General features: G+C 43.9%; 1 protein-coding gene across 7 annotated transcripts in view; it reads right to left on the bottom strand.

The window, feature by feature from the left end:
* Positions 1 to 663: 663 nt before the first annotated feature.
* kmt2cb (lysine (K)-specific methyltransferase 2Cb) overlaps positions 664 to 10,307 on the bottom strand; it is a 54,106-nt gene continuing 44,462 nt past the window's right edge. For 6 of the 7 annotated variants that reach the window (XM_037458586.2, XM_037458589.2, XM_062557577.1 and 3 more), the window contains 17 exons: positions 9,917 to 10,108; positions 8,968 to 9,132; positions 8,740 to 8,869; positions 8,168 to 8,315; positions 7,817 to 8,001; positions 7,540 to 7,676; positions 6,990 to 7,272; positions 6,650 to 6,789; positions 6,012 to 6,122; positions 4,785 to 5,901; positions 4,556 to 4,692; positions 4,318 to 4,460; positions 4,023 to 4,197; positions 3,791 to 3,907; positions 3,634 to 3,707; positions 3,093 to 3,201; positions 664 to 2,496 (listed from right to left, as the gene is read on the bottom strand). In XM_037458586.2, coding sequence (XP_037314483.2) covers positions 2,404 to 2,496; positions 3,093 to 3,201; positions 3,634 to 3,707; positions 3,791 to 3,907; positions 4,023 to 4,197; positions 4,318 to 4,460; positions 4,556 to 4,692; positions 4,785 to 5,901; positions 6,012 to 6,122; positions 6,650 to 6,789; positions 6,990 to 7,272; positions 7,540 to 7,676; positions 7,817 to 8,001; positions 8,168 to 8,315; positions 8,740 to 8,869; positions 8,968 to 9,132; positions 9,917 to 10,108 — 3,456 coding nt within the window. In that variant the 3' untranslated portion in view covers positions 664 to 2,403. The remainder of the gene's footprint in view (positions 2,497 to 3,092; positions 3,202 to 3,633; positions 3,708 to 3,790; positions 3,908 to 4,022; positions 4,198 to 4,317; positions 4,461 to 4,555; positions 4,693 to 4,784; positions 5,902 to 6,011; positions 6,123 to 6,649; positions 6,790 to 6,989; positions 7,273 to 7,539; positions 7,677 to 7,816; positions 8,002 to 8,167; positions 8,316 to 8,739; positions 8,870 to 8,967; positions 9,133 to 9,916; positions 10,109 to 10,307) is intronic. The other variant, XM_037458588.2, reaches the window with a different exon arrangement.

The raw sequence follows: 10,307 nt of genomic DNA, 5'->3' as shown, positions 1-10,307 counted from the left end.
ACACTCTTAAGTTAAGTAAATGTCTGATCTGTTAGTTCAGCTTGACATTTACTGTTTTATGAACAAAAAGTCAGGGATGTCGTTCTACAATATTTAGTACTTTAAAGGTCAAAGCAGTACCTTAGGATCCAAATCTATTTTGATGCTCAGTTGCTGGCAATTACATTGAGAAATAAAGCAAAAATAGTCCTAATATTCAGAATTGCCGAAACAATTACAATGATGCCAAAGAAACCAATTTTTCTGATGTCAGCTTGACAATTCTGTCCTAAAATGAAAACGAAGACACAATTTCTGCAACAATGATGGCCAAAGACCCACAATACATCTTTCAGGAGCATGATGCTTTATTTCAGAATGGATGGAAGAGGAAGTACGATTGTGATGGCTCTCAGCAGTAACAAAAGAGTGGGTCACAGGCCAAAAAGGCTGGGAGCGGTTGATATATTTACTTGGATTCGGGCAACAAAAAACTGCCTCCAAAATATCTGTTTAATGCACCTAGCAGTTATGTAAATAACTTTAATGCTAATCCCCTGTAACCTTGCTTGGCTTCTCCTTTAGAGTCACAGATAGGTAAAGAATTATCCCAAACAACCAGCGCATTGGGTCTTTCTTATGGTTTTAACTTCATAGTTCACTGATTAAACATACACAACTCACTAACATGTAAAATAGTTTATTTTTGTAAATGTTTCTAAATTCAATTCCACAAACTCCAAACCTCATACTCTGTACACTTTAAAAGGCATTTTCAAAAAAAAAGAATAAAGGAAAAAAAAAACTGACTACACAACCAAGAATATGTAGCACAAACACACTGGCAGGATGATGTAATATCATACAAGAGAAGAAAAATATCCAAGAAACAATTTTGTTACAACCATTCATTGAGAAAATATATACAATTGAGTCTTCGGAAAGTTAAAAAAATACATGCCATATACATTACAAGTTCTAAGACTGTCTCCAAAATTTTACAGTCGACTTGAAATTGTGCACGCAAAAACTCTTCCGTTTCTAAGCATGTGACTTGTGAAGTGTCAGTATAAGAAATATTTCTGATTAAGGAGAATGCCATTTCTGTCCAAAAAAAGGTAAAACAACCTACGGCTCCACACAGGAGTTCCCCATTACGATTCTTTCCGTCACACACTGGAACTATCTCACAATATCATTAGACGTTTGCACCATATTTTTAAAAGCAATGTAGAAACAAAAACAGGTAAATACATGTTGGTGTTCCTATTTGTGTTAAAAAGTTAAAAAGTCATTTTTGGGTTTCAAAACCTAATTCACAGTTCTTTAAAATCAAACCTGATTAACAGCAAACAGATCACACTGATCTCTTACTATTTGAAGAGTCTTTTTTTTTTCATTCTGTAACTGATAACTTGTTACGTTAGTCAACAAAAATATTTCTTTTTTTGAGTGGTCAAAGCATGTGTAAGTCACAAAACACTACGCTACAATACCTTACTTTTAATACAACAAAAATACTTTGTGAATTATTGTGGTTATATTACAAATTCTGTACAGAATAATCATAATATATACTCTCAAACTGAAATAACGTCCATCTTAAATAAATTTCAATGACAAACAAAACAAAAACAATTAAAAAACACCCAAACATCAAGAAGGTTAAGGTAGTATTTGGTCGGTTATTCCTATAGTTTTCTTTATGTACATTTATACAAAAAGTAACAGCATGTCTTCCTCATCTTCAAAAACAATAGCAATCTAGCCTTCTTTAACTCAATCTCATCATTTTGAGGATAAAATTCATTCACTCAGTAATAAATACAAAACCTTTCAAATTCCACACAAATCACATGACAGATCTATGATAAAACTGACTCATGGAATCAAGTATTTTAAAAGTTTGTGTGTGTGTTTTTTTGTTGTTTATTTTCCTTTTTTTTTAGTGCAAGTTAATATTCCCTTCGCGGTATTCATTGCTGTACATTCCTCATTCAGTGATGTCTACATTTAGTCATACGGTATACATTAACGGTATGAAACAAAAGGGCCTGCCCTTAGTAAGCAATAAGGCCGCACCCTGCACAGTGCTTTCTCATTCACTGGTGGATTCCGCACCCCATGTACACCGAAAAAACGCACAGATACATACAGACAGATGGAGGCATCTCATACAACAGAGCCCCTCACTTATGGCACGAGTCACGTCCTGCTACTGTGTTACATTTCCCTTCCTCCACCCATTTCTTTCCAGGATCTTGATGAAACCAACACTTAAATTCAATCACCTCTCCAAAAGGGTTCATCGCACTCATTCATAAAATGACCTTAATGTGAAGCCTTTTTCCTTTTCTTTCTTGGTGCAGAGACCACAGCATCCACACACCACAGTGAGGAATGCATTTAGGTTTGTCGTTTTGCTCAGTTAATCCACTTCCTGCACTCAGGAGCTCCGCACTGGCAGGCGATCTTGTGCTGACCCTCCACGGTGTCAAACTGGTAGTCAAAACACAGCTGGAAAAAAGAAGAGGATCATCACTTTTTGACAATCATGTTCGTGCTAACAAATGCGTAGCTATGAATCCCATTGCTTTCCTCGGGCGGAACCCGTTCTATGTGGCGGGTTGAGGCCGAGACCTTTGGTAACTGTTTGGCATTGACCTCAAGTACTTGTGGTCAGGAGGGGCTGAACAATGAAGGTGACCAGCACGTCAACGAGCGTGGAAGGCCAGCCATCACTAGCGCCCGTTTGCTACACGGGGGCCAGGTCTTGTCAATAGAAGCAGTGGGATTCATTATCAATGGAGTGAAAATGTATCGATACACCTTTTCAACACACAAACTTGAAGAAAAGCGATGTGTTCTTTATTCTTTATACACACCACTCAGGATATTGACCAGTTTACTATTGAGTATAGTGAACATAGCGACTGCTGCCCTGTAAACAATATTTATCTCCAAAATATGAACACATTCCAATCCTGTTTTCTACATAATGTATTGACTAGGAGTAAGCGTGTTAAGAGTAGGAGCATTGAGGAAATCCAAACGATAATAATTCTAAAACTGTATGAATTCAAAGCATATTCTAATAAAGATAAGATATTCACCTCTTCTCCCTTTTCCACTCTGCGATTGCAGCTGATGATGATTTTGTAACCCCTTTCAAATGTGACCACCTCAGCAACACAGTTGGGGGCACAAGAGTGGTTGATGTATCTGGAAAAGCACAGAAATTAAAAGACATTTATTACATGCAACAAAATATTCTACACGCACAAGTTTAAAGTAAAAGCGGGTGTTACATTTTACATTTACTCAAAAAACTGTCACATTCTAGTTTTGTTTTGATCAAAATTTAGAAAGATAGAAAGTGTATTTTTTAAACTTAAAAAACAAAAAACGATTTTTTTAAAATGCAGTTTAAATTTCCGTCGAGTATTGTAAAAGGCACGTGTTAAACATGATCTGGAGCATCGATGGGCTGAGGCTATACTGGCCTGTTATTGGAGTCTCACCACACAACATTAAGCATTTCTTTTAATAGGCAAGCCACAGCCCTGTGCTAGATTTGGGGCTGACAGATGTTATTCTATGTTCTCCTAATTTGTTTACAAAAATGTTACAATAACCAGGGGAATGTCATAGTACCTTGCCAGCCCTCCAGTGCGAGTGGCGTCTACCACGTGTTCGCTGTCGATTCGGAACATAAACACCGTTCGGTTCTGTTGGGCAGAGGGATTTTACTTAAAAATAACTGGAGAAAATTGTCATTTCAGCTTACAAAAGTATCAAAACAGATGAGTACCTGAGATTTATAGCTCTTCTCCTTCCTGATGGCAGCCTCATTTCGGAGGACGGTTCCATTGTACTCAATCACCATAGTTTGTTTCTCAATGTCTCTCGCGGCGAACAGACCCAAGCCCTGTGAACATGTTACACACAGAGGTATAAGTGCCGCCCACAGGGAAGACAATGCAAGAGCATCAGCTGTACTTTAAAAGCTGAGCAATAAATAAAACAGATTTTTGAACACTGACCTGGATGCGGGAGCGGGCCAGGTAGACATTAGCTCTCCACTCGCTCTTCATCCAGCGGTACTGAGAAGACCTGGGGTGCACTACTGGAGGCTTGCTGTGGGGGGCGCCACCTTCTCCTTGGGCCACATTCTGGTTGGACCTGGCACTGCTGCTGGATACAGCTTGTGGATGTGGCCTTGAAGCACAGGAAGTAATGAAACGCATTGAAATATTAACTATATAACAATCACAAGTAAAAGTTTGAATGCTTGAGGACAACAGACGGCTTCTCCATGTCAGCGTCCCTCCGAGTTACCTTATCACCAGAGAAGTGGAAGGGGAGCTGGTCCTTGGCTGGGCGCGGGCACAGCCGGCTGGATTGAATATGAGCGGCAACTCAACAAGAGGGTTGCGTCCGTACCGGAATGAGTACCTGACGCAGGCCTCCACTCCTGGGAGCTGGATTATAAAAATAAAAGTGGTTATATCCTGCAGCCATAATAATTATATTTGACCTGAATGAAAGAAAAGAAGAAAAAAAAGCAGCAACAAACCGATTCAGAGATCTTGACGACTGCAGGAACTGTGAGTCCAAACAAGTCCACTCCTTTTAGGTAAACGGGGAAGAGCTTCAGAGTGCCCGCCTCGTTTCTTTTCTCCGCAACAGGGCCGAGGACCTTATCCCACACTCCTAATTCCAGTGAAGCAAGGCACACAAGGTTAGAAGCCAAGCGCTGAGACACACAGCAATAACACAGCCGGGACAAACATGCGAAGACAAACCTTTTGCAGAGGTGTCTGTCAGGACCAGGTCCTGGAAGCCCTGTTCGATCACTCTGATGGTAAACTCCGGCAGCTCCTCTCTGTCCTCGACGGAGCAGACGTAGCGGCAGCGGCGGTTGCCGTGGCGCATGCTCCAGTATATGCGGCAAGCCTCGTAGCCCACTGGGAAGATGGCCGTCGAGGAATGGAAGGCGGCCATTTGCTGGGGCGTCAGTTGCCCCACTGCGTGCAGCACCAGGCTGCCGACCCGAAAGGTGTAGCCCAGCTCTGGCTGCCGGACGGCGGAGGCGATCTGCCGCACCTCGTCCCTCTGGACGTAGACGCGCCGGAAGACGGCGAAGCAGCGCAGCTCGTGTTCCAGCGCCTGCCCGGCGGCCCCACGCGGCCTGTGGGCGTGACACAGCATGGTCTTGTCCTTGAAGAAGGTGCAGTGGGCTTGCAGCGCGCAGGTGAAATGGTAGACGTTGGTGCAGCGCAGGCGGTGGCAGCCGCTGGTGGCTCCGGTCTGCTGGCAGTAGGCGCAGCGCACCGTCTGGCTGCGGCGCAGCGCAAGCTCCACGTTGATCAGGGCGCCAGCCTGCGTCTCGTAGACCTCGGTCGACCACAGGGCGCAGTTGAGGTGAGCCCACACGTCGAGGTCGAGGTTGAGAAGCCGAGCGGGGCCGTCTGTGATCCCGTCTCCAAACTGGTGGCAGAAGCAGCACCGCCTGCGGTCCCGTAGCGACGCGGGAGGCCGCAGTGAGGCTCCGAGCTTCTGCAGGAGCTCGTCGATCTTATCCTCATCCGGGAGTTGCGAGTTCCCCCTTGGCACCACCACCTGGACCGTCCACTTCCTCCAGCGAAGTCCTTTCTGTCTCTTTCCCTGGTGCCAGCCATCGTGGGACCTTGGCCGGGCCTTCAGCTTCATCGTGACCTTGATGGCATCCGACTTGATCTCCATCTTGGCCGTCTCATCTGCCATGGGAAAGGGAATGGGTGGAGTGGAGGGGGGAGACTGCTTAGGCTGAAGCTGGGCCAGGCAATGTACATCCAGCGATGACATGTTGTTGCTGTACTGGTGCAGAATCTTAGAAAGGCTTTCTGTTTGGTTGGAGTCAGGGAGAAGGGACACCGATTCCTGAAAAGATGAGACAACAAACATGATGTCCAGCAATAACATAAAAAAATCCATTTCATTGGTTATCCATTTGTTAATTGGAGCCGTGGTGGTTTTCCAGCTGTGCAGACCTTAGTATCTGTGGTTGATCTGGATTGCAGGGGGGACGAGGAACAGTGGAGAAGGAAGCAGCTGTGACTACAGAACACCAGGTCTTCAGATTTCAAACGGGCTCCAGATTCCTAATGAGAGCAGTCAGAACTTTAACAGGCTGAATATAGAATGAAGTGTTAAATGAAAGACTCCACATTTGGAACTGCTTAAGCTCAACTTGTGTTAAACTACGTTATAAAATAATCATAAAACCAAAATACCAACACACTAACAACTGAAGTCATGGGGTAGGCCATTTAACTAATTCATTTGAAATGGATTTAACTATAGCAGGCGGGTTTACATAATCGGAGGATATACTGTGGTGCAGTGTTTGTGTGTGTGAATGTTTATGGCCCCTCAGGCTGAACATAGATAATACTTTCATAGGTAAAGTCAAGGCATCCAGTAGCCCCCTTCACCAATTGAGAAATATATAATAAATGATCCATAATCAATTGACAGAGAGGACTTTCTATGAACTGGTATTGTGTATATATAGAAACCGTTGAACATCGGTAATGTCAAATTTACTCTCAACGGTGCAAAGGTGGCCTGCCTGCTTAATGTACCACCCTGCTGCCATTCGGAGTATTTTAACCCATTCATTTGGTACCTTCATGTGGGCAGGGAGATCTTTGATGGATTTCTGCACTCCATTTCCCAGAACCACCACCTTACAATGGCAACACCAATGAGGTTTACATCCTGGGCTGGCTGGGGGCCTCTGGTCTGGTCCTCGAGCCAGAGCTGCACCTGACAGAAGAAAAAACATGTTTTTAAAGAGGACATGCATTCCTAAGCACATTCTCTGATTGTAAACCTACAGTGTAATGCTACTTGACCTTTATAATTGCTACTTTTTGCCCTTTCACAGGCAGTAATTATGCTTAGTGCTAATCAGACACGACTTTCAATTAAAAATGTTCCCATTTAATTTAGCTTTACTCCCTCACCTGGACTGTTGGGATGGAATCGGAAATGATGTGCCTGCTGCTGTTGCATCATTGCATGTGCTCCACTGGGCCTCATCATCTGTCCCGGGCGCCCGTGAAGCCCTCCATTGTCGACTTGTCCGTGGAAGAGCATGGGAGGCCGAGGCTCCATGCTGTGGGGTCCCACCCTTGGACCACTGAGCATTGATGGGTGCCCCCTGTCTGGGGTGCTGCTGACCTCGTAGCTACTGGGGATCTTCACACACAGTAGGTCGGAAATGGCTGCCACCACACCTGTGATATTCTGAGAAGAACAAAGAAAACTAATTAGATCGTTCATCCAAACTCTCATTTATAAATCCACATTTAAAGTTGGCCCCTTGCTTAACCTTTTTCAACTGATTCAAACAGATTTGAAACATCAAATGTGGTGCACATGTGTAAAAATGTAGACATCAAGAGCTTTAAGTCATCAGTGCCAAAAATGTAAAATAAAAAGGCAGAATTTCAGACTCAATCTAACAGTATTAACAAATTGCAGTATGTGAAACCGCATATCACGTATTCATACCTCTGCTGCAGCTGGTCTCAGTGTGATAGCTACAGACACCAGCCCTTGTTTGGAATCATTTGACATGGAGCCAAAGGGGGAGTCAAAGAACATAGCAGAAGGCTCGGTTTTTATATCCTGCAGTTTGATTTGAGATCCTGGAAAATAAAGAAGGAGCACATGCATAAAACTTGTTTTATGCAACTTGAGTTGTGTATTTATTTGTATGCACAAACAACAATTATGATCACAATCAGAGGAATTGTGTGCTGATTATGGGGGAGTTACGTGTGTTTACCTTTCCCGTCAGGTGCAGGAAGCATGGGGAGGACCGGAGACAGACAGGGGGAGCGTGGCTCTTCCTTCACCAGAGACAGGTCAGGATAGCGACTGATCTCCATGCCGACCACGCTCTCAGGAGATGAGGATGGAACAAAACTGTCTGGTGTGTCCCTGTCCTTGCAAGGCTCCTGTCCTCTGTTGCTGTCATCATATAAGAGAAAGAAACAAAAGATGAATCATCTCTTACGGGGCCATGTGGCCCAGATCCCTTATCGTGACTGGATTACATGGGCACTCAACACAAACAAATGTCATGACAACTGATGGTTGGCCAATAGCCCTCCAAAAGACGCAGAAGGAATTTTACCTGAGCTCCTCCTGGTTGTTGTGAGGAGGTGTGGGCAGGGAGGCTGGTACATCCACAGTTTTGGGCCCCTGTGCAATGGCCCGGGCTAGAAGGTCTTCCTCAGTTCTAAATGGGACATGTAGTGGCTTTGGGACCAGGCCTTTGGACACTGTGTGGAATAGGAGCACAACATCAACATGTGCACAATATGCATACTCAAAGGGAAGGTAATAATGACAATTAAGGAATATATTAAGAGTCATGTAACCGCATTAAAAGGTTTCCTACGCAGGGATTGCTGCTTAATGTCTTTAAACACAATGTTCAGAACTGTCACCTCACTATATTTGCATTTAGACATTTTCGTGGTCTCTTGGATAAAAGCTTGCCCATGACCGGGGCTTTAGAGTGCCAGAAATACCCCAAACACAGCAAAATCAGGGGGAAATAGAGGGCGAGGGCAGGATCTCCACATACACTTCCACATAATAGTTATTCTAAATGATCATTGAGAGGGATTACATTCATGAGTCAATCAATTGTTGTAAATCCTGCCTTGTACACCTCTAAGGTACGTCTGTCGGAATGCTCACCCAAGGCGGCAGCTTTGCTGGCCAGCTCCTCCGTAGTGGCAAATCCATTGATCATTTTCTGTCGGTTCACCGGTGGAGGGGTGGGAGGGAGAGACGCCGGCGGTGTTGGTGGATTGCTAAGGTTACTCTGCTGTAGGAATCAGAACCAAAATGCAGAGTCAGCGCATGCCACGCACACACAAAACACACACCACTGTTAACCCAGTTGGTACTGTAAGCAGATCTCACCTTGTAGGCCAGCTGGGAGTAATAGTCGGACACTCCGTCGAGTGAGGCGCTGCCAAAGGTACCCGACAGGAGGTTCTCTCCATTGAGCTGGCCGCTGCCATAGGGAGCGAAATGGGCAAAGTTGACCCCAATCAGCGGCTCCATTAGGGGCAGCAGGGAGAGCTGCTGTGTCAGGAGGGAAAACAAGAGCTTGTAGGTTACATTTATGATTATCATAGCACAACAATCATCATCAATCTTAGTATTAGGTTTGGTGTGTAGAATTACAACATAGTTATTTTACTGCTTGTAAAATTCCCCAAAATCAAACCTCTAAATGTAAATCGTTGTGCCTAAAGTGATATCTCTGAGACTGCGACCTCGAGATTTGATTGAATACTAGAAGATTACTAACAACAACCGAAGTCTAATGTGGCAAATGGGAGGCAAAATCTGTTATCTATCCAAGGATGAGGCTTTTCCTGCTCAAAAGCACATAGCTAATATTTCCTTTTTAGCCAGCTTTGTGTGATAAAACCAGCATACAAAGTGCATGCTCATTTAGTTTAGATGAGCAATATTAAATGACGGCGAGATGATATTGTACTACCGTTCCAATGAGATTCATGCTGTTGAAATTAATAAAACCTTTATCAATGAGCAGCTTGGTATATAATCATAAATCGCCTTTCACTCTCCTGAATAATAACAGCCTCTAATACATTTGTGCAACTGCGCTCCACGACCTTATTACAGTATAATGCTTATAATATGCAAAATTAGTGTGTGCACTCGGTGGACACCTTTTTCTATTCTGTCAGTAATTAACACTGCTGAATTCTGAATAAGGTGTGAATACGGATTCCAAGCTATAATCCTCCTACCATCCTTTGTTCCCAAAGAGGTGTAGTGAAGCAGCCCCAACCAATTTAATGAAGAGCAGGTGATACAGGTTTGAAATCCATCTTACCTGTTTGATTTGGTTCATTACAGTGTCAGGGCCAGAGTGCATTAGTTGCCTCTCATCCCCTTCCTTCTTCCTCTTCTTGTAGCGAGATGCAGGCTTCTCCCCTCCTTTTGGTGCCCTCTTGTTCCTCCCTTTCTTCTTCTCCTGTTCAAGGAGCACAGTTCCAGGGAAGTCTTGAGTGCCATCAGAGTATGCCTGGAGACGTGAAAAATTGTTTTTGTTTGTTTAAAAACACATGCATTTATTCCAGGTTACTTGGGCAGCGTTATGCCTCCAAGTTGGATGTTGTCAAACACAGAACTATGACTCATTCAGAAATGTAGAGCTATGACTCATACCCATTTAACTATGACACGTCCCACCCCCCCATGTGAATCACCTAGCCCGTTTATGA

The sequence above is a fragment of the Pungitius pungitius genome, chromosome 15, assembly GCF_949316345.1.
Source record: "Pungitius pungitius chromosome 15, fPunPun2.1, whole genome shotgun sequence".
Taxonomy (NCBI): Eukaryota; Metazoa; Chordata; class Actinopteri; order Perciformes; family Gasterosteidae; genus Pungitius; species Pungitius pungitius.
The sequence above is the reverse complement of the archived record's forward strand: the minus strand, read 5'-3'. Positions and strand labels throughout refer to the sequence as shown.